This window comes from Lacerta agilis, chromosome 2 (genome assembly GCF_009819535.1).
Source record: "Lacerta agilis isolate rLacAgi1 chromosome 2, rLacAgi1.pri, whole genome shotgun sequence".
In the NCBI taxonomy this organism is placed as follows: Eukaryota; Metazoa; Chordata; class Lepidosauria; order Squamata; family Lacertidae; genus Lacerta; species Lacerta agilis.
Genome location: NC_046313.1, coordinates 2,651,349 through 2,675,551, shown reverse-complemented (window position 1 = coordinate 2,675,551; position 24,203 = coordinate 2,651,349). Strand labels below are relative to the sequence as shown.

Sequence of the window (24,203 nt, the reverse complement as noted above, 5' to 3'; positions counted from 1 at the left end):
ACAGTTAGATCTTTGTTGGAGCTTGACTCAAGATAGGTGTAACAACAAAGAAGATCAACGATGCTTTCCTTTAATGTACAGGAAGTTCCTTCCAACATCAAATGCAGTTTCATCGCACCTGTCTTGTTTCTCTTTAAGCCCCAAGCTATGAACAGCATTTCAAAACAAGAGGCTTGTCTGCTGGGAACTGTGATCTGTCCTTCCAGCATGCTAAATCACTAGAGGTACAATTCCCAAACCATGTGACAAGAGAAACACTCATGTGCTGTGTGAAATAGCAGTTCACATGAGTCCTGAGCACCTCTCACAAAAGCTCCCTGTTGCATCTCTTCACAATTTACAACTCCTTCCAATCTAATTCTGTTCAGGGGGGGGGGGGGGAGAGTAGAACTACTACTACTCTGGCATCAGGACAGAAAAATAAACACACAAAGTCTAAGTTCCTTGAAGGTAGAGCGGCTCTTGCAGGTACATCCTCAGGTGCACAAATGATATCTATCCCTCCATTGCACTTTGCAGATACTACTCCTTACAAGAATGTGGGTGCAGCTGCAGGAAGCCCAGCCGCTTCCAGGGGAAGGAAAACCCCCCCCCCCCGGTGCTGGTGCCACCACTCCTCCTCTTCTAGCCATGGGAGTGGAGTGGGCTGGAGACAGGTTTTTCTCCTCCTGCCCCTGCAACTGGGGTGGGGTGGCTGAATAGACTACAGTATAAACATAACTTTGATACGCACTGGGATACCCCCAAAATGGTGTGACTTGTTTTACTGTGGTGGCCTGGAATCGAATCCACTATATTTCTGAGCTATGCCTGTACCTGCCTGATGTTTGGACACAAGAACACTGACCGATCACCCACTCAGCAAACTGCATGAAACACCACTATTTTAAGGGGAGGCTTCCTGCTTTGGACTAACCAGAAGCAGAAAACTACTCTTTACAACTGAGAGGTTTATGTAGCATAAAGCTATTTGAAAATAGTAGAGCTGGGTCTGTTGCTGCCTTCCAAACTGTAAGCTAGAAACAATATAAAAATCCAGATCACTCTTCTCACTTTATAAAGCGCTCTTCACTTCATCAAAGAGGCCTGAGATTTCCACCAACTGCTAGGGAAACATCTTTCACAATGTCCTAATTAGACTAAAGGATGTTGAGAGACAAAATATTGTGGCAGCAGTAAATAAAATTTGCTCTCCCATATTCTATGATTTAAATATCCTAGATAGCAGGGTCAACTATGTTACTAAACTAATAATACCAGTCCAACGTAGGGCATTTATGTTGGCCCGACTGAATATCTTTCCCTCGGCATTTGTCAGGGGTAGATATCAGAATATTCCCAGAAACAAGAGATACTGCAGATGTTCCCTGAATGTCCCGGACACTGTAGAGCATATTCTCTTTTATTGTCCACTACACAGTACGCTGCGTGAACGCGTGTTGTCCCCCCTTTTGGACGGTTTGAAACCGCAGCAGGGTGGAAGTGTTGGATTCTGTCTCTCTGACATTGACCAAGGGGTGACTGCGGGGGTAGCTGAGTTTTTGGCAGCAGTGCTTCAAGGAGTACTTTAACAGGACGAAATTCTAGATTTTACTAATACACACATACAATCAGCCTATGAGTTTAATTGCTGTTTCTTTGTGTATATATATATTTTAAAGTTCCTGTATGTGATTCTTTCTCTCGTAATTTTACATGTAAATGCCTAATAAAGGTTTGACAAGTGTATAAAAGGCGTATGCAGAATTTCTCTTGACATTACCATTTTCACACAGCTTAAGATAATGCTGCTAAAAAATACCTGGATTCTTACTGAATGCTTTCTGCTGGATTCCACATGGCACTACCAGACTGTGAACCTTAAAGCTACCTGTGAAATACTCACATTAAGCCCTCTGAAGAAGTCCTTGATGGACTCTTCTGATACATCATAGGGCAGGTTTCCCAGAAAGGCAGTGTAGGGGGGTGACTTTGGGAGACGGCTTCTGTCAATATTGGGCTCCCGAGCTGCCCGAGGTGCAGTAGGCAGGATGGAACGGTCAATTGGAGGGGCTCGGTACACATCGTCATCGTTGCTATGCCAGGTGGTAGAAACTAGGAGAGGAAAGCGTTACACATTAGCAAACAGACACAGGATTTACAACGAACAGCAAAGCATGTTCAGCCTCCATTTGACTTGTGGGCAGCGAGGCAAGTACTGGAGACTTATAGGGATTGGTCACTATTAGACAAGAGCACCACCTCCACAAACCGCCCCAAATGGGATTCTTTTTGCAAGCAAACAACAGCCCAATAAGAATGCCATGCCACTTGATAAGCAATTTTCCACATTCTAACTCACAGAAACACAAGGAGTTGGTTCCAAACCATCCACTCAAAGAGAATGTAGGGGAAATGGCTGTTGCTACAAGGGCAAAAAAGGGACGCAGGTGGCGCTGTGGGTGAAACCACTGAGCCTAGGGCTTGCCAATCAGAAGGTTGGCGATTCGAATCCCTGCAATGGGGTGAGCTCCTGTTGCTCGGTCCCTGCTCCTACCAACCTAGCAGTTCGAAAGCACGTCAAAGTGCAAGTAGATAAACAGGTACTGCTCCGGAGGGAAGGTAAACAGCATTTCCATGCGCTGCTCTGGTTTGCCAGAAGCGGCTTAGTCATGCTGGCCACATGACCCGGAAGCTGTACACCGGCTCCCTCAGCCAGTAACGCGAGATGAGCGCCACAAATGTCCTAAAGAGGAACTCCCTATTAGCAGCACTTGCAATGACTGCTGACAAATGTTCACTTCAAGATGTGTAGCCGAGGTCTGTGGTGACTCTCCAACAACTTGGGAGGATCTCGGAACTGCTGTTGCAGCAATGGTGGCCCAATCCTGATCACAAAGAGGTATTCTAAACGAACCAGCGCCTCCATGTGCAGAGAAAGGTGCTGCAGCAACACTTCAGTCTTTTGCAACCTCAGGCTACATAATACAGGGCCCACCCTGAGTGTGACTGAAGCCAAGTGACAGTCCTGCATGCTCATAAAGATTCCATGGACTGTATTTCTTAGGAAGACACACTGCTTAATGTCATTGCATGCACACCAAAAGCCCACCAAATTAGAAATGGGGAGGGGCTTGTGATAGCTTCAGAAGTACTCAGTATTGGGGAGGAATATGGTACCTTAGCTCTGAAATTGTGTTAGCTTCATTAAGTGCTCCAAGCACCCACAAAGCTCAGCATGACAGCAGAGATAAGACCCTTGGACATAAATTTTGGCTTCCTACCATGGCTGGAGATTTCCATAGCTATCCTAGTTGACACTTATTTTGTTTTCTCTAATAAAAAAATTAACTACTTACTGAAAATTCATTATAAAAATGCAGCAGAGAAGCCAAGAACAAGAAACTGCTAGTATTGGCCTTCCCCAATATGGTGCCCTGCAGATGTAGGACTGCAACCCACCATCAACCTTGACTATTAACAATGCTGACTGGGATTGACGGCAGTCCAACAACAAATGGGTGACACCAGTTTGGAGGAAAGAGATACAGTGGTACCTCGCAAGACGAATGCCTCGCAAGACAAAAGGCATTCACTAACGAAAGCGTGACTCACAAGACAAATTTTCCTATGGCCGTGACTCGCAAAACGAAAACGTGACTCCCACCGTGCTTTGCAAGACGAAATTTCCGCTATATGACAACACTTGCGGAACGAATTAATTTCGTCTTGTGAGGCACCACTGTAATAGCTGAAAGAAACTCCAGGATGTTTCTCACTGACACCTAGAAACTGTTCAGCAGAAGCAAAGCAACCCCCCCCCCCACCAAACACCATTATTATGTTTTCTCTTACCATCTCCTTCCAGATCGTCTGTCTCATCTGCCCAGCTAACTGGTTTTGGAACAAAGGTGGGAGTACCACCGCCATCCTCTGCTAGAAAGTCTGTCAGAGTCAGGGTCTTCCCCTTCTTGTTCTTCTTCTTAGCTGTAAGAAATAGAAAAAGTGATACAAAAGCCTCTTCAAAACGTTGGAAACTGCTATTTACTGTTCACTTGCATACACAATGCTGATCAGTCTACTACTTCTGATTTGAACACAAGCAACCAAACCAACCAATCTCAAAAGACAGTAGGAACGGCCATTAAGACAGGAAGACATTGTGTTACAAATCCACTTTTCCACTGCAACACCCAATCACACATTTCATCACAACCAAAACATACACTTGAATTCAAACAGATTCAATTTCAAAATCAGTAGAAAATAAAGTGTTGTACAACTTCATTCCCCATCATTTTCCTGTTGTGACAGCGTTCTAAGTTGTCCCATCCATAGAAAGCAGCTCGTAATGAGTTCTTGGTAAGCCAAGAAAATATTGGTATTCTCCATTGTAAAAAAGGAAAGTGTTTGCAGAGAGGCATTTCATTTGGCCATTAGGAGAGAATTTAATAGGCAGGACACCACTGCTCCCTTCTTAGGGTTCAGAGGAGCAACATTTAACAAAGAAAAGAAGCTGGCAGCATGGCCCAGAAATGGGATCAGGACAGAAAGAAGTCATCTTGGGTCCAGATTACCTGCTGAGTCAGAAGCTCACTCCCTACTCAGCTTAAGCGAAGTGACACAATGGCTTTACAAATGAGGTAAACATCAGGGAGAACTCTGTATACCCAACAAGCCTCCATGAATCCACAAACCAGAGAAGAGAACTGTTGGCCAGTGATAATACTCAGAGAGCTTAGATAATTCTAAGACACCTCCTCATAGTTCTCTGTCAATTTATGGAACTTGTGGGAGGTCTCTTATTCCACACTGGGGGAGTTTCTGCCTCCAGTAAAACTCAAGAGAACCGCCCTAGTTACTGTGGATCCCCAATGATAAAGAATGCTATATAACTTATAATAGAAAAATAGTCAACACCAAATATTAAAATGCTAAACATAAAGAGCACAACTGCCACTTTGTTCACCTTAATTGTTATATATTTTGATGGCACAGCAAAAATTACATTGTGGTTTTGCTTACAAGGGAATCTAGCAAAAGTCCTCTACTCAATACACAGAATGCTAGAATTAACATTCAAGATGCCAGCTGAGCGTTTAAAAAACAACAGGAACCCCTAGAAGCTTGTTATCCAACCTAAGTGGTTTAAATGGACCTTAAATGTAGCATTAAGCAAACCCTTCCTATTAAAAGGTAAGGAAGTGTAACACAATACAGTAGTTTTATCATGTACTTTCATAGATGAATAAAAATCTCATTTCTCAGATTGGATGGCCACACTGATTTTTATATGTGGAAAAATCACCATGAGACAACTTCTATCACAGGATCACTATTTGCGTCAAATGTTCTCCACAGAAACTCCCAGTTTTGAAATGTCATGAAGACTAATAAAAACTAAAATTCTGCAGAACGACTTTGGGATTTTACCATGTTGAAAAGGAACGCAAAAATTCAACTTATTTCTAGATCTTAGGTGGTAGAAAACAATGGTAGAAAACAGCCTACTCACAGAGCAGATAACCTTCTATCCTGGCAGCACACAATTCCTTATTTCTTGGAAGCCTGCACCTTTATCTTATGTCTCAGACAGACAGAATGGGAGGGTATTTGCTATGAGCTTTCAGAATTTGAAACAGAGAAGCTGTTGTTATTATTATTAGGGAAGAAATACTAGTTTTTGAGCTTGATTATCCTATCTGAAATGCTGTTAAATATTACATACCAAAGTTGTAAGAGTAATGCGCTTTCTGTTCCTTAGAAGCACAAACTCCCCTTACAACAGGTGACTAACTGGGCCGTGGTAGGATTATGCTGTCCTTGGCTGGAGGATAAAACATACTGGGGGGGGGGGAGAGAGAGAGAGAGAGAGAGAGAGAGAGAGAGAGAGAGAGAGAGAGAGAGAGAGAGTAGGGAGCTAAAATTGGGGGAGAGGGAAGAACGGTGGGCAAAGTCAGTTTAACTCTTTATAAGCAAGGATTTGCAAGCTTTAGCTGGCCTTGGTGGCCATGTGACAACCTGTGCTTGCCAGAAGCCTTTCCTACCCATCCCAAAGTGGGGATTCTTGCCTGTGATCTTATGCTCCAAGTACAACTGGAGCTTTGTACTACTGCAACAGCCTTTCCTAGGTAGGTGGTGATGCCATACATTCTTTCTGACCTTGTACACAGCTGCTATTTGTCTCCCAGCACTAGAGAAGGGTAGGAACTCTATTCAGAGTAAGGGTAGAATAAGGGTAGACCAGGTTGGCAAGTCCCCTACAGTTTGCAAAAAGAAGTATGAAAAAAGAAGCAATCTGCTATGGAACTGGGTGGGAAGTGAAGTGGGGAGAGGCTGCATGGCCCACTCACATGACCTCTGCTCACATCTTCCTACCTCTCCTCCACTGCAGGAAAACTAGAAGGCAATGTCACATTTATAAACTGCAGCTACAGTGGTACCTCGGGTTAAGTACGCTTCAGGTTAAGAACTCCGCTTAAGAACAGAAATCGTGCTCTGGCGGCGCAGCAGCAGCAGCAGGAGATCCCATTAACTAAAGTGGTGCTTCAGGTTAAGAACAGTTTCAGGTTAAGAACGGACCTCCGGAACGAATTAAGTACTTAACCAGAGGTACCACTGTATCAGAAAGCTCACCAAACACTGAACACAAAAAACGTTTGCATTTTCTATTAGAAAACTATATTCTTTCATTCACCCATTTTACAGGAATGAAAGATATTTCAGCTGACCAGTGGCTTTCTGGAGGATGGCAAACCAAAAGTTCTACCAGAAAAGGCTACCATCTCCAGTCTCAGTGCATTTTTTATTCTATGCAGCTGAAATATTAGATAATGGATGGCTTCTGTCTGTACTAACAATTTTTCATTTCTGCAGGACTACTCAGCGTACAGAAATGTTTTACAATCCTCACCTCACTTATTCTCACAGCCTACAAAATAGCCCGGTGCAGAGATTAGCACAATGGTAGCCAGAGACAGCTGTTTCACAGATTACAAGAAGCACTCACTCAATAGGAAGCTGCAGTCAGTCCTGACTCTCCAATAAAGAAACTGTCCAATACTCAGGTTTGTGAACCCCCTATCTGTAACATTCACACCACAGTTATATACCCAAAAACATGATGTGTGCAACAGCCACAATATTTACTGATAGGGGGAAGGATTTGAACTTGGGTCTCTAATAAACAAGCCCAACATTCTGTATATTACATGGAGCTGAGCCACCAGCAAAAGCACTTCTCCAGTGACAACACTTGTGTTCTGTTGATCATAACTTTATGCCTTTTAAATTTTACTATCATTATTTATCTCTACAGGCAGTTCTATAAGGAGCACTGGGGGCAGGGGGGCGGGACCTTTAACAGTCCCAGCAAGAACAAATTGAGAAGCTCCAGCAGTCTGTATCGGACCATGCACCAATAACATTCCCAGGCTGCTAGCAGGAGAGAGGGGATGAATAACAGAAGACTGAAACTCTCCTAATATTTACACAGCAGCTGTATTTTATCAGCAACTATTGCGCCAATGTAGGCAATTTTTGCACAACGATAAATCCATTTTTGCTGTCCTTTCATTTACTTACATTTATATACCGTCCAAAAACAAAGTTCTCTGGGTGGCTTACAATAATGAACATACTGTTAAAACTTATCAGCCATAAAAACAAAGTAATACTGCATAATTTGAAAAAAAAATGGTAGGACATAACCTGGCATATGAATTTCCATGACTTATGATGACGTCTATCCTCACTCATACGAAAGCCAAGTGATGTTCGGAACAGCCACTTACTACTCAGATCTTGGCAACTTATCACTCACTGACTGCTTGGCTTTCCTTAAACCTTTGTCCTGGAGTAAAACAAGTGTGTGTTTATAGCGCTCATGAACCACCCCCCTCTCAGGAACAGTCTATCTTGGTAAGAATTATGGAGCACGAAAACAAGCAGCTTCAACTCTGCATTTATGGTTATGTTATTCAGTAAAGCTGCAGCCATGATGACCAACAAGCTGGTTATTTCCACTGCAATTACCAACAGTAATTGGTGAAGAAGCAACATTAAAGCATTATGATTCACCACTGATAGGGTGAATCATTATATACCACATTCAATGCTGTTTCAAGAAGACTACAGATTCGACTAGGGCTGGATCCTTTCCCCTACACCACCAGCAAGCAGAGAATCCTACTCCCTGTGTGAAGGGCATGGGTATGGGGAATGGACCCAATGCATAATTTGGAAACACCTAATGCTTTTGAGCTATGGACACCCATTTAATTTACTTACTTTCTTCTGCAACCTGCATAGTAATTGGCCAATACTTGACCAAAGATCAACGGCATGGTTTTAAAATATTTGCTCCCTCCCCTCTCTTATTAAGAGTGCAAATCCTACAGTAAAGTTACAGGGTAATGTTTATCTGCCTCCACATTGTGATAATTTCAATTATGTCATCTCATTGTGACTTCATGGCAAGGTTGTCAGAATATATGAAAAGTACCCTTCAAACATAGGCTGCTTTGCCTACTTACAGTGAAGGAATCACAGTCTCATCATCATTGTGCTTTGGAGATGTATGTTTTTTGAGCTTCCCAAACAGACTCTCCATTTCCCAGTGACTAGAAGAGACTGGTATTCCAATGAGAGCAACATGCCTGTGAGCAACATTCATTGTAAAGGGCCCCATTAGAAAGAGGAAAAGCTGTGATAGAATACATGCTCTGTGCATATGTGAGGCTCCTGTTTTAAACCCAGCCATCAAGTATCACAAACAGCAGGGCTGGGAAAGACTTCATGAGATCCTAGAAAGTTGCTACTCCTTCAGAGTAAGTACTGGACAAGGAGATGATCTGTGTCCAGTATGACAGATTTGTACAGCCTATATACTAAAACTGGACTCCAATTTAATACACAGTATTTATACAGTGGTAACTCTGGTTACGTACTTAATTTGTTCCGGAGGTCCGTTCTTAACCTGAAACTGTTCTTAACCTGAAGCACCACTTTAGCTAATGGGACCTCCCGCTGCACCGCCAGAGCACGATTTCTGTTCTTATCCTGAAGCAAAGTTCTTAACCTGAAGCGTTATTTCTGGGTTAGCGGAGTCTGTAACCTGAAGCGTATGTAACCCGAGGTACCACTGTACACAAATGCATTTAGTGTTCAAATACAGCACATCCTTACAACAATCTGGTAAATCATGTTCCTATTTTTCCAAAAACTGGTGGGGTAGGGAGGGGGTAGGTGAGGGTCAAAATTATTTGCTTGCTCATGGAAAGGCAATATTTGAAATAGGCCATCCTAGCTCATGATGTAGTCTTGGTCACTTTTCTACACAAGCACCACTGTACTATACTGTCAACTGTGTAGCTTAGGAAACCTCTTTGTAGCATGCAATAAAAACAGGACTTTCTAAATTGCTGTCCAAAGGCTCCAATGTATAGCTCCTCCACACCACCTTTGGGATAAGAATATTCAAAAATACAACTGTGGTCCTTTCATAAGAGTATCTACTCCAGGCTCTTTTGAGACTGGAACCCCAAATGCCAATGTGAAAGGAATTACATACAGGACCCCAACTTGATCTTGTTAACAGCACACCTTTCTCTTGGCTTTATTTCCAAGTCTTTTTAACATTTAAACCAAAAAAGCTTCACACCCACAAATCTCCTCCTACCCAAATTAACATAAAGCACTGTCATATCCACTGCAGATAAATCAAGTTTAAATAGGAGACAAAACTGCTGCATGGGCCCTAGGGGCACTCCCCAAATGATGTGATCAGACAAGATCTATTTCAGTGAAAGGCAGGAAAGACCTTCCACTGTGCTTTGCTCATCATAGTGTACAGTAATAATCTCAAAGCCCAACCTGTAAACCAGGCATAGGCAAACTCGGCCCCCCCCCGATGTTTTGGGACTATAACTCCCATCATCCCTAGCTAACAAGACCAATGGTCAGGGATGATGGGAGTTGTAGTCCCAAAACATCTGGAGGGCCGAGTTTGCCTATGCCTGCTGTAAATTGTCATGGGGCATCAGTAGAAGCTGGTTTATATTGACTCAAATTTCTATCCAACAGTGCCCAGAGGCTCCTGCAGCAGCTTAATGATATCAGTAGAATAATTTAAAAACGTGAATTAAAGTGTAATAATTACCTTCTTACAAAGATCAAAAATGTGAAGGAATATGAAAGTTTACTGGGCATAAGATATGAAGCCCTTGTCCTAGACAAATGTCACTGCACCATGTTATCAGCTGCTCACTCTGAATTTTGCACATCCAAAATACAACTAAGACACTCTCCCAGTTCATGATGTTTCAAACTGTGGTGTGGTTCCAGTTAATACTATCTGTTAACAATCCATGTTGCACAACTTCTGGTTTAAGGTGACTTCTTGCTTTGCAACTCAGAGGACAGATGATGAGGCTGCAAACCTTTTAGCATTGCATTTTTTATTGGTATGACTATTTGAAATAAAAAATTAGCAACCTTAGATACTCAGACACTTACAAAACTGAATGCAATGAAAATGCCATTTTAAAAAACCCAACAACCCACCAGTTTCCTTAACAAAATATTAGAGTAAGCCCTTTTGGAGTGTTGAAGTTCAGGCTGGTAAGGACAAACACACACACAGTACTTAACTATCAATCAGCTTAGGAATTATTTAAAAATCCAGTTGGTCAGAAGCAGGCAATCTACTAACTGCATTTTTAACAAACTAGATCCTTCACATGTAGCCATTTCCACTTTCTTTTGTCCCCCATGGTATGGCACTATTAAAGGTGGCTATCTGTATCACTTTCTCAGTGACAACAAATGCAATGCTAACGAGCAAGCACTGGACTCAAAACCTGCAGGCTCGGTTTGCATCAAATGGCTGACAACTCAGAGAGAGCAAGCAGTACAGGAAAGTCACATTGCAAAGATACACAGTGTTGCTTGATCGTACATCACCAACCCTGTCAAAGATCAAGAAAAATACTGAATAACCCCCACATGGCTGAAAACAGTTCTTGCTGGTATAGAGTATCCATAACCCAACACCAGTCCCTGCCTATATTACAGCCCCCCCCCCCATTTTGCCAAACAAGACCCCATTATGCCCATATTGTTGAAACCTGCAAGGATGTTTTCATGGCATCTCTTGTTCTAAAGAACTGGGTCAGAAATCAAGACCTAAAAGCTACTGTCAAGAATAGATACAATTCCTGTAACTTAGCTGAGGCAGCAGCAGCAGCAGCCACAGAGAAACTGCTGTTGAAATACAATTTTTCTGTCCTATCATAACACAGCTTTATGGAAATGTTATCTCAAGTTTATCATCTGAGGCACAAAATATATGCTCGTAAGGATTCTTTGAGCAAGTCACCATCTCTCAGCCTAACCCAATTTGCAGGTTTGTTCAAAGGCTAACACAAGGATATATAATCAACCCTTATACAAAGGCCTGACAATAAATATAAACTTTAAAAAATCTAAAGAATAAATGCACTATGCCAATGCAGTATGCCAAAAGAATATCTATCTTTTTAAAGAGGAAATGGGTTAAGCTCTCTTTTCAATTAAGAGTGCAAGTGAAGGAAGCTTGCCAAACTTACTAGATTGAATCATATACACTGCACTGACCTATGAAAAACAAGTGCAACCAGGTTTCAAGCTCTGTTGTGTTTTCTTGCACAGCCCACTGTGTCTACGCAAGATGCAAAAGATTCACAGTTGTGTAAACAGTAGTCTCAAAACTTTGGCAAGAAGGTAAATTATTTAAAGCCATCATTCCAGCTAAGACTTAAAAAAAATGTGTATGTGGTTCAACCCCTTTTAAGTGCCCTAGGTTTTACAGTTTTACAGTGGACTCACGACTTATGGAGAGAATAGAATTCAATGCCGTGCTAATACAAGCATTTTTGCTTGCCAGGCTGAACGATCGCATGCTGTTCTGGGAGCTTTCCCAACCCTCCAGCAGATTTGGGGGAAGCGGGGGTGGGAGCTCTGTTACACTAGTGCTGGCTTCCACTAGTGCACCAGGTATGCTGAATCCAGCCCACAGGGGAAAAAACCCTCAAGTATTTAGGATGTGCTTCTCAAAGCATTTGCAATGGTTTGTCCTACCATTAGGAGTCAAACAACAGAATGCCTGATCTCTGCAAAGACCATCCATTATGACAGAGCTGTTTCATTTCTGGCAGCAAATGTCTCAAAGTAAACTGTAGAATTGTAATGGAATTATATCTGGTTAACTGCAATACTATAGTATCCAGCTAACAAGATACGGAAGGTGTGCCCTCCCATTTTTCACTTTGGTATTTTTAGTGCAGCTATTTGGTGCAGTCTGGTGCATTTCAAAGGCATATGGAAGTCAGCCATCATACTAAACCACTGGGAAAAAGTCATGCCTGGCAGAGATCGACCCACAACATCTAAACAGACACAAAGAACTTATCACCCAAGCAGACAGACACAAAGAACACTTGCACAAGAAACCTTCACACTTTGTTTTGTATGGAAGATGCTGCAGTGCTCCTCCCTAATTCTTAGGGATCTCTTGTGCTGTTATGTGAACCATATTCATAGATTAAAAATATGCCACATTATCTTGGCACTCCAAAGGAAGGTCAAAGGAAAAACATGCAATACTAAAATCCTCCTCACCTTGAGCAGTCCTCGAGCTTCCATTTTCAGCAGCGGAAACCACTCCAGGAGCTAAGAAAGTGGAATGTTGGAATAAAGTAAACAAGGGATACTCTATGCCCCCCACCAAAGTCAAGCAACTGGGCTGCAAAAAGTGTAGTGTGGGAGTTAAGCTCAACATGTAATGAGAACCTAAACAGCAAAGATGGGGAACCTGTTGCCCTCTGGATATTGTCTCCTAGGGAACTCCTGGGACAGGATACTGGGGAATGATTGATGCCCAGTTTCTGTATTACTGAGAGCTACAGTACTCTGTTTTTCAATTACCAGTCTGGGGGCAGAACAATCTAATATTCTCAATAATATTTGAAAAATATGCATCGATTTGTAAACTTTGAAATTTAGAAATAAAATTATATTTTAAAAAATCAGCTTCACTCTCATCTTGTAAGGACTTACTATATGTAACCGAAAACAATCTTTTTTTAATCTGGAGATGTAGGGAAGATAGTACAGGTGAGAGATCTGGCTGCAGAACACAGCTCCATGGAACACAGCTATCAGTGTCACCACATATCCCTTAGATCAGGCATCCCCAAACTGCAGCCCTCCAGATGTTTTGGCCTACAACTCCCATGATCCCTAGCTAACAGGACCAAAACATCTGGAGGCCTGAAGTTTGGGGATGCCTGCCTTAGATGGAAGAGTTGCACCTTATGAAAAGCACAAACAGCAATCCTGTTACCTGGCAATGGAGGGAACAAAGAGGTGCCTTTCAGAGTCAAATCAATAACCTATCCAAAGCCCATCAACTTCATCCTGAAGTGGATCTTAGGCAGATGTATTTTCCATTATCCAAGACACAAATTGGAAGTGTTACACTAGAGCTTGGCAGACTATCAACACACAGAAATAAAATTAACTCTCCAACAGGAAGACACACCATGATGCATTACAAGCATCTTCTACACAGATGGCAATGTGCTATGTCCCCATCAAAATAGGGAAGTAATGTGCAAAGAACAAGAGAAGACTCATTTTATGTTAAAGTAGAAATGCATACAGAAAGTATGGTAAGTAGTATCCTGTTCCTATGTTTCTTCCAGTAAAGACAAGCTATGCAAGCAGCAGGAACCAGGCCACAACAGACCCAGCATTCCAGGCATTTGATGGGTAAATCTTATATTTGAGAAATAGCTTGCAACTCACAGCATACATGCAGGAGAATTAAATGGTAGACTGGGCTGCATTGCTCTAGGCTGCAGGCAAGGAAAGACATTTCTGAATCTTCCCCCATGATAAAAGACTCAATCTAAGGAAGATACTAGCATATCAGGAAGTGTTTCTAGTCCAGTCTGATTTTACGCTGTGCTAATTTTCTACTTGGGGGTGTTGTTTATGGAGGGGAATTTTATATGATCCCCTTTCCATTATGAAGGTCATTCTACCACCTCATCCTGCTGCACCTATAGGCAAACTCCATCTTTTCCAGACTGGTGTTGTGTGAAGGAAGGGAACTAGGAAACAAAGTGGCAAAATGACTGGCCCAAACCCACACAAAACGTACACAGACCAATATGCCAGGTGTTATAAGGGATATAACAAAGAACAGTCTGGACACTTCCCTAGTATCCTTGCAATGGCGTAAGTAGGAAGGCCATCTTGGGACAGAGCAAGAACATAGCCTCCAGAGAAGCCAGATAACAAAAGTAGGAGGCAAGAAGGCATAGTAGGCAAGTAAGATCAGGAACCGTGAACGTGCATGGAAAACCTCTCTCCCTTATGAAGACAGAGCAGCCCTTTGCACGTACACAGGAGTCTCAGCAACCGTTACAGCAGCCCTCTGAGGCGGGCCGGTTTTCTCAGCCCCCTCCCCGACAGCACTTCCCCCCCACCCGCCCAGGCCATCATGTGAGCTCGTGGTCCAGGAGGGCTTCCGGATTGACCTCTCGGCTTTACCAATTCCTTCCCGGGGTGGGGGAGAAGGCAGGCAGGCGGCGGCGGCGGGTGGAGACAAACGGGGGTGGGGGTGCGTGGGGAAAGTGGGCCGCTGAATGCCACCCGCTGCCGGGGGCGGCGGCGGCGGCGAGGGAGGCGGAGCGGTGCGTGCAAAGCCCGGCCGACGAGCTCCACGCAGCCTCCGCCACGCCACGCCCCTAGAGCACGGGCGGCGGAGAGTCAGCAAGAGCGGCACCCACGTGGGCGCCGCCCAGGTCCTTCCCTTCCCCACCTCACCAGCGCCCTGCCGCGCGCCGCCACGCCTGCGCACTGGGACGCAGCCCGAGAAGGTGCCATCTGCCGACGCTCCCCCCCCCCCGTTTCCCTCCCTGACGGAGCTCGGAAGTGCGGCCCGCACTCCCCGCTCCCTCTCTCGCCCCCCCCCCGACCAACAGGCCGGAGCGGGAACTGCGCGAGGCCGCCGCGTTCGAAGCCGCGCGCCTGCTCAGGTCTACGGGGGGAGAGGACGGGCGGCTCGAGGGCGAGAGCCGCCTTTTCAGGGGGACGCGCTCCCCGCTCCCGTCAGCCCGCTCCCGGCTCTGGAGGGAGGCCAAGCCCGGCGCTGCCGACTGGCCTGCCTGGACCACGAAGGCCCACGCGCCCTGCCGACCGCCGCTCACCTGAGGCCGCCATGTTGGGAAGAGGGAGAGAAGGCGAAAGGGCCCGGATGCGGCCGTCACGTGATTATAGCGAAAGAGGCGCCTCCTCCTCCTCCCCTCCTTCCGAGAGGGGGGCGTGTCCGAAAAAAAAGGAAAAGCGGAGGGAGCGGGAAGCAGGCGGAGCGGGTTGGCACCGCGGTTCTCAGTCCGGGGAGGAGGCGTGGTCGCGCGGTCGGGCGTAAGCGCGAGGGAAAGCGGAGTCACGCCGAGCGGAGGGGAGGCGGAAAGTTCGAGCCCCGCCGTCGGCGGCGTTGAGTTGGGAGGCTGGTGCGCAGCAGTGGGTGGAGGGTATCTGTTGTCGGGGTGCGGCCCTATTATCCCCAGTATAAGATTCGCTTTACTGGTAAGGTGAGCCACACCTACCTCCGCCTGCTACGCCTCACGACCATTGCAGGGCGTCGGACTAGACCCTCGGGGTCCTCTATACTGTATCTATTTTGTATTACTTATTGAATTATTATTATTATTCAAAAAAAATAAAAAAAATACTTACAGTAGCACCTTAGAGACCAACTAAGTTTGTCCTTGCTATGAGCTTTCGTGTGCATGCACACTTCTTCAGATACCCTGCCATATTTGGAAAAGTTGTTTTTAAAAGTGGAGGAGATGTTGAATTTTATGTTGTTTTATGTAATCTGTGTTGTCCGCTTCATATTTTGAGCCACATAAATTTCATAGAATCATACGATTATAGGGTTGGAAGGGATACCAGTGGTCATCTAGTCCAACCCCCTGCAATTCAGGAACCACAACTATCTCAATTCTTTAAGCTTTAATCAACAGCATGAGAACTGCTAAATACATTAGCTATGTGGTGGGGAAAAGATGATCATCCCTATGCTGCTAGTGATCAAGAACAAAAACAAAACACAACAGCCTCCACAGACCTGGAGGGGAAGAGGAGCCTTCTCTGAAGCAGTGTATGAACTGGGGCCAATGAGAATTGTAGTACAGAACATCTGAAAGGCACTAGGTTGGAAAGGGTGAATTTGAAAGATTTTAAGGTTGGTGTCCAGAAGCAAGGGATAATACTCATGTATTATCATGGTTCACCCAGATAAATAGTCATCATATCTTTCCCCCTGAAATAGGGTACTGTGCTTCATCTCTGCCACCAAAGTATTAAGATCTGACAACCAGTGAGAGCGAATGGGAGGGAAATTGTGCATTTTGTATCTGCATATCTGTCTCTGCATGTGTGTGCAGCTACAGCCAATATCTCTCTGAACCCACAAGATAACGGATGGGGAGTCGGTTCTCCTCCAGATGTTGTTGAACAAAAACTCCCATCATCATTGACTCTTTGCTGAGGCTTATGGGAATTGGAGTCAAACAACATCTGGGGTGGCACAGGACTCCCATCCCTGCCCCAGATATTTCACTTATAGAAACCTAAAATTTTCCCCAAAAGCAGTAATGGGACACTGTTTTACAGGTGCTAGCTAGAAAACACGAACCCTTCCTGGAAAATGTTGCATTATTTAATTTTCATGCCTTCTTTCTACACAATGGTATTCAAAGTGGTTAAAATACAATATAAAACACAACAGAAAGATGAAATACAACATAAAACAATCCTATAGAATATAAAACAAGCAGATGAGAAAACAGATCATGGATAAAAGCAATTCAGTATTGACATTATATGGGGCTGGAGATATGCCACTGAACAGATGCTGAATTCAGTAAGTGGAATAAATGGAACTCAACCCCCTTTCTTCTGGAGAAGCTGCTCTGATAAAGGTGCATACTAAGGTAAAGGTAAAGGACCCCTGAACAGTTAAGGTGACTATGGGGTCTTGTGGCCAGCAGGACTAAACTGCTTTTGGTGCAACGGGACATCGTGATGGAAGCCAGAGTGCACGGAAACGCTGTTTACCTTCCCCTCATAGCAGTACCTATTTATCTACTTGCACTGGCATGCTTTCGAACTGCTAGGTTGGCAGGAGCTGGGACAGAACAATGAGAGCTCACTCTGTCTCACGGATTTGAAGCGCTGACCTTCTGATCAGCAAGCCCCAAAGGCTCAGTGGTTTATAGGATGGACATACCCAACAGTAATTTTCTTTTGGGAAGCAATTTTCATGAAGGAGAAAAATACGATGCCATATTAATACAAAAAAACAAAACTAAACTTAAAAGTAAAGAGCCAATAGGGTTCATACCAAAATTCCCAAAACTAAACAATTACAATAACTAGGTTTCAAAGGAGATAACCTAAAAGATCACACAGAAAAGATCCTTTCGCGTCTTATATATTCTACAGATCACTACACTCTGCAGGAGACAGTTTACTGAAGATACCAATGTAGAAACTGGGCTGTTTGTGTGGTGGTACCTATTCTTTGAAGACAGGTGCTGTCTCAATTGTCTTCTCAGTGCCTATCAAAGACCTTCCTTTTTCAATGAGCCTTTTAAATGGAGAGTTTTATCCCAGTCTGTCACTGTGTTGGATTTTAAATGGATTTTTATATATGTTTCTGTTGTTAAACCACTTTGGGATTTTCGTGAGAATAGATGCAACAAATAAATTAATAAAAGGACAATGTAGAAACAACACCTTGGTCACATGGCACAAATTCATTATGTGTACAAACAGGAAAAGAAGGCAGGGGTCCATCGTCTTACAACTCTGAAATACTTGAGGAATAAGCAGTGTAATACAAATTAGAGACACAAGCCCAACCTGTTGAAGACAGTTTTCCGTACCCAAATAAAGCTGTGAACTCTGTAGCTCCGTCTAGCATTGCATTCGAAAACCATGTATATAATAATGTGTTGAATACCTGGAAGGTCATACAGAAAATATGCATGTTTTTAATTTTATTGCGATTATATTATTATCTATCTAACAAATTAGGAAACAGTAGCATTGAAAAATATCCTGTTTATGTTTGGCCTCCATTGTGTATTGTTTTATTTAGATATTATATTTATAGTTAATACTGTTGTTGAATTCTATTCCCAGGGAAACTCACCTTGTTTGTTTGTTTGTTTGTTTGTTTTCTGGACTTTCAATGGGTCCTACTTTGAGTAGGAGTAACATTGGATACAGCCCTTATTCCTGAGTGGGCAGCATTTCTAATTTGTTTTATTTATTTAAAGTGGACTTTGGTTTTACATATCTGTGCCGCTGCTTTTAGATTGTTAGGGTTTTTATGAGATGGGGGGGGGGGTGGAGCACTGTGCCGGAAAATAATAAATAAATAAATAGAGCACATACTTCATGATCCGGCTGCTGCACCCAGAGGCTGCTTATAGCTTTGCAATCTGAGGTCATCCTGTCACTTTGACATTGAAGCTGTGTAAAACAATAGGAACTCTTGGTGCTTCGGTCTCCAGACTATTGTGAAATGGTTCTTTACGGATCAGGAAGATGTATGGGTCAAACAAACAGAGTGTTAGATTTGGTCATGCTCTGCCTACCCACTGCAGTTTAAATACCTGCAGTTGGTCTTGCAGCTGCTTGGAAATGCACTTCACATTAATCCTGAGCTGTTCCACAGCTTGGGCATTTCCTACTGAGTCACTCCAGAACTGTCCACAATGCCATGCATCAAGGGGTGACAGTGACAAAGCTGAAGCAAAGGAGAGGGTTGCATTCTGTCTTCCAGAACGTTGCAACACAGGAGTACACAATAGCTGTTATGATGGAGAAGGCACGATGGTGAAGAGATCCTCCTGAACAGGGCTGGCCCAAGACATTTTGACACCTCAGGCGGACCCCAAAATGGCACCAGGGAAAATCTACATTGGGATATTCTGCCCCTGCAGATCCTGCCGTCTGAGGCAGTTGCCTCACTTTGCCCTATGGGTGAGTCGGCCCTGCTCCTGCACCCAAGCTTCCTTCTCCTCACCCTAGGCAATTGTCGAGGGCAGAATATAGTGCTAGCGCTGCTGAATCTAGGCAGTACTTTTAGCACTAAGAGGAGACACAGACAGGTCTCTTTTCCTAATTGGAGAAAGTGACTACAGAGAAGTCTGTGTGCTCACCTGGGTCTGAAATAGCCACTGCAGTGCTTGACCTTAATCTGACACGAGAGGGCAGCAGCATGTTGCTGCTCCTGTCTGAGTTGTCTTTGCTGGTTTTGCCCTGTTGGATTACGTACATTTGCAGTTCTCTCTCTCACTTTTAAGAACTCCCGTCTACATCCACATTCTGTAGCTTCTGCAAATGTCAAGCATCTTTAGGAACTTAGGAAAATGCCTTATACTAAGCCTTAGATTCCAAGAAAACCCAAATATGTCTGATCCTCTCTGCAGCATAAAACAGACTGCCTACCTCCTCCTCTAGCCTCCCCCCTCCAGCTTGCAAAAGTGACACTTTTTCCTGCTTGCTTACCACATCAGCCACTTCAATTCTGTCCCTCCTGGAATTCTGGCCTTTCATCTCCACAATCTCCCACCTCAGGGTGGGGCTCTCCCCATTTTCTGTGAGCCCAAAAAGTCTCTGTCAATGGCCTACTTAAAGGGTTAATGGTGGGTCACCTTTGTTCTTCCATGACCCCCATCCAGCTAGCTCTGCCAAGCTGGCCTGGCTTGTCAGCATAAACTAAATGCAGGGGTTTCTGTGTTTGGCCCAGTTTAGTCAAATGTGATTAATTCTAATTTACTAAATCCAAGAATTATAGGTTCTCTGGCACCCAGATCCTTTGGCAATATAAATGTCCTCCATATACAGAGGCATACCAGTGTTCATTTGCAAGCTGCTCATGTGGTGCTATAGTGCTGTTAGGGCACCAGCACTATAGCAGAGCCTACAGATGACACCTGCCCCAGGTTTCCCTTAAAAAACAAACAAGCATGCTCCCTCCAGCACTCTCAGCATTGCTGGCAACATCAGTGGAATGTGTCTCCCTGGCGCCGCAGGTGGGCAGGCACAGAAGGCGACGTGAGCAGGACGCAGCAGGGCAGGCAAACGCCCTTCCGTTCAGTCCCATTGGGCTGATTGGTAGGGCGAAGCTGCCGCCACTACTTCTCCTCTCCCACGGTCCCACCCCAGGTCAGGCTTGACCCGGGGGTGAAGCTCCGGCAGGGCGGTGCTGGGCTGTTGCCAAGAAAGCTGCCTCTGCGGCTTCCTTGTTCTCCCAAACGCAACGGAAAGGCCGATGGGGGTGGCAGCAGCGCTCTCCCCTTCCCTCTCGGCCAGCCCAAGGGCACACGGGCACCCCTTGGAAATTGTATTAATTACAACCGGCATATTTGTGACAGCAACCTGGCTCAGCTGATTAGCATTAACTCTGTCCCAAAGTGAGGCTTATGCTGCTGTGAAGGTCAGCAAGAGTCATAGAATTGAAAGTTGGATACTCCTCTCCAGGTGATGTGGCAGAGATTAATTTCAGGAGGGTGTCGCTGGGCTATTGGGTCAGGCTGACTGGGCTTACCAACCTGCCCCAATAGTGCAGCGACCCCTCCTAAAGCTACTGCTCAGTGTGCCAAATGTAAGGAATACAAGACCCAGTGGCAATGCAGAACCAAACAATGTTCTTTAAACAGAACACACAGGTGACACAGAAAAAGTGCACGTCCATTGAAGTAGAATTGCAAATCTATCTTCCTCCATGGGCCTTCATTTTCCGCCTTGTTAAATCTGGTATCGCAGCCATTCATGTATGTGTCAGATAGCTCATAAGAAAGGCTTGGGCCCAAGGTATATGGCACCAAATGTTGTTGAATTCCATTCCCATCAGCTGCAGCCAGCATGGCAAGTGGCCAGGGATGATGCAAGTGGGCTTGAGTAATCCTTAGTACCATGGCACTCTGTGTGAGGCCAAAATTTGGCACTTCCAAATGGATCTTCTCAATTATGGGTCTTCTCAGTTTTGTGCCTCCTTGGTTCAGTGCCCTGTGTGGGGTAACTGCCTGCACCACCCTAAATCCAACAACATCTGAAGTGCCACGGGTTCCCCATCCCTGTTATATGTGATAATGTTAGACCCGTCCTTTTAAATATTGACAGATTTTCAGAAAATAAGAAGCATGTGAGTGTGAGTTGTTGAAGCTTCCAGGGTCTACTACTTAGCTCCCCGAAGCCTCTGGGCTGGCCCTGGGGCAGCACAAAGCCAGAGTCTGGATGGGCCCCAAGTATGAGTTGGTTGTTAAAGGGTTGTGTCATTATCCTCCAGGGTCATTCTAATCTCCAAATAGTGTCCAGAATGTGCACTGCTAAAGGTTCCTGGAGCCAGTGAAGAGCGGTGAAACTTTGTCTAAGGGATATTAGTTGTATCTCCACAAAGATTCCTTTGTTTAAGTAATCCTTTGGCCCTTGGCATGTGTATGCCAGGTAGCAGCCCCTTCTACAAAATTTATCCTCCCAAAAATTCAGAACTCGGAAGGCCTCAAGAGGGCCAGGTTAAATTATTTAGGGGGCTCCCAGGGCAATAAATCCCCCCCAACTCAGATGCAATGATCTTTGTGTCTTTTGTAGCATGGAGAAGTCATTAAGTCAAACAAATATTATTTTTCAGTGTGGGGTAGGCAATATTAGGTCTGATCCTCACTTCCGTTTGTCCCGTTGCTTTCCCCCCCGAAAACCTGACCTTTACCCCTGAGTCGGAGCAAACGTCAATTGCATTTTCTCTGGGTTGATGTTTGCTCCAATTTAGTGCTAAAAAGTGGGTTTTCCAGGAGAAAGCAGTGAGGCAAAGGCAAAACCATTCGGACCCACACCTAGAAAGCATGGGGCAAGTGGAAATGTGGGTGAGCCCCTAGTCTGTTGCAGAACAAGACAAAATGATTAGAGTGCTATGGAACCACAAAGACAAACACATTTATTATGGCGAAAGCCAGTTGTGGGGAAGCTGTGGCCCTCTAGCAGTTGCCAGAGTCCAACTCCCACCATCCTTAACCATTGGCCATGCTGGTTGGGCTGATGAGAGTCTAACAGTATCTGGAGGGCCACAGGCTCCCCAGCCCTGACATAAGCTTTCCTGAATGAAGTTCACTTTGTTTCCCTAACTTGCCAAAACTATATGAGGTTGTTTTGAGCTTTTTATCACTGAATCTGGACTGGACATACAGCACCAGTGAGTCTCTTCTTGGAGGAGTCTTGCCCTCTTGGAGGACAGAGGGAGAATATGTCACCAAATAGGTGACTTGTGGAGCCACACTAATACTGCTAACCATCTGTTGGGTGTCCAAGCAAGCACTGTTGCACAATGTGCTCCACTGCTGCGGGTTCAGATCTCTGGGTTGGGCTGCTTTTTGTAGTGAGATGAACTAAGAAGTTACCCAAAGACATCCAAGGGGTGGGAGTTAATCCATTTCTCCACACAGACTTCCTCTTATCTATGTCTGGGTTGCAAACAGCCCCAGGCTTGTATTTAAAGATAAGGCAGCAACAAGGGGCTTTTGCTTATATATGCATTTTCCATGGTAATCTGAGTTACTAATCTTCTCTACTCAAGGCTATCTCCCAGGTGATTTTCTTTTGTTGTCATACACACACAGCTGTAGGGTGATCTCTGTTCTGTCCAAATGGCTTCAAGCTCCTCCCTCCGAATTCCCTATTTGGCAAGAGTCTGCCTGAGCATTGCACATTTCGCAGTAATCGGACCCTCTGCCAACATACACATTTCTCTAGAAAGTCCCTCCATTCCTGGCAATAAAATTCAAAGTCCACCTTGTTTCAAAAACATTCCGTACAGTCAACTCATGCAGGGAAAGCTGTTGCCCTTGATGCCGAGGAATTCAAGGGTAATGTTAGAAGGGCTGACTAACAGCAATCTTGTCCATTCCTAGCAAATGATTCAGCCCTAAGCCTTGGGGCATTGATCGCCTTTAGATTGTAGATTTCTGTAAGAATCCAATACCTGAGAACTTGTGAAGTACCATTTCTTCCAAGACTGAAGATGACCCACCCAGGAGCCAGTGTTGGTAAGTGGTTTGAGTGTTGAAGGATTATCTGGGAGACCAGGGTTCAAAACTCCACTCAGCCATGACCTTGGGCCACTCACCATCTCTCAGCCCTAACCTACCTCACAGGCAAAACAAAATAAAATAAAAAATTCCTTCCAGTAGCACCTTAGAGACCAACTAAGTTTGTTCTTGGTATGAGCTTTCGTGTGCATGCACACTTCTTCAGATACACCTTCAGCACACGAAAGCTCATACCAAGAACAAACTTAGTTGGTCTCTAAGGTGCTACTGGAAGGAATTTTTTATTTTATTGTTTTGACTATGGCAGACCAACATGGCTACCTACCTGTAACTACCTCACAGGGTTGTTGTGAGGATAAAATGGGAGGGAGAATCCATGTATGCCACCTTGAGCTCCTTGGAGGGATAGAATACATAGAATAAAGATAAGGGTGCTACCAGCTGGGGTTGTATTCCTTTGGAATGAGGCATGGCAGAGTCTGCAGTGTCTTTTAAGAAATATGGTTGATTTACATCTGATTTTTGATGGTGGAAGTGCAGAACATTACACCCCAAGTGTCTCTTGTTGCTTCTCCCAGAACTTCAGCCAGCTTGGGTCCAGAGCAGAAGCCAGCCATGCTCCCCGGTCTCTGCATGCAGCCTCTCCTAGGCAGCTCTGCATGGAGCTCTCCCCCACTTCCCTCCAAACTTCAGTTTTTAAAGGACACCTTTTTCCTGTGTGACATCACACCCCCTGTAACCTGGGAAACCTCCCCCTCCCAGCTTCCATTATGGAACACGGAAAGCCTAAATCTGGCTTTTGTTTCTGCTCACCATCCTCTCATGGGAGGAGGTATAGTTTATGCCAATGGATGGGCCATTACCTTCCTTTGTACTACATGGTGGTTCTTCTCCCCAAGCAGTTCCTGGCCAGGGAGCTGATTCAGCCTGCATTTTTACACAAGACTCCCTAGAAAAGACCCTGATGTTGGGAAAGATGGAGGGCACAAGGAGAAGGGGACTTCGGACCCCATCTCTCTTGCTATAGCAATCCCCTGGTAATGAACAGGGGTG

The 24,203-nt window shown here is 44.6% G+C and overlaps 1 protein-coding gene across 2 annotated transcripts in view; it reads right to left on the bottom strand.

Moving 5' to 3' along the window:
* Nucleotides 1–15,314, bottom strand: part of EIF4B (eukaryotic translation initiation factor 4B) — a 36,605-nt gene extending 21,291 nt beyond the window's left edge. The window contains exons 1-4 of one of the 2 annotated variants that reach the window (XM_033137004.1): nucleotides 15,234–15,314; nucleotides 12,637–12,687; nucleotides 3,835–3,966; nucleotides 1,886–2,094 (exon numbers count right to left, since the gene is read on the bottom strand). In XM_033137004.1, coding sequence (XP_032992895.1) covers nucleotides 1,886–2,094; nucleotides 3,835–3,966; nucleotides 12,637–12,687; nucleotides 15,234–15,246 — 405 coding nt within the window. In that variant the 5' untranslated portion in view covers nucleotides 15,247–15,314. Of the gene's footprint in view, nucleotides 1–1,885; nucleotides 2,095–3,834; nucleotides 3,967–8,268; nucleotides 8,334–12,636; nucleotides 12,688–15,233 lie in introns of those variants that run through there. The other variant, XM_033137014.1, reaches the window with a different exon arrangement.
* Nucleotides 15,315–24,203: the final 8,889 nt, after the last annotated feature.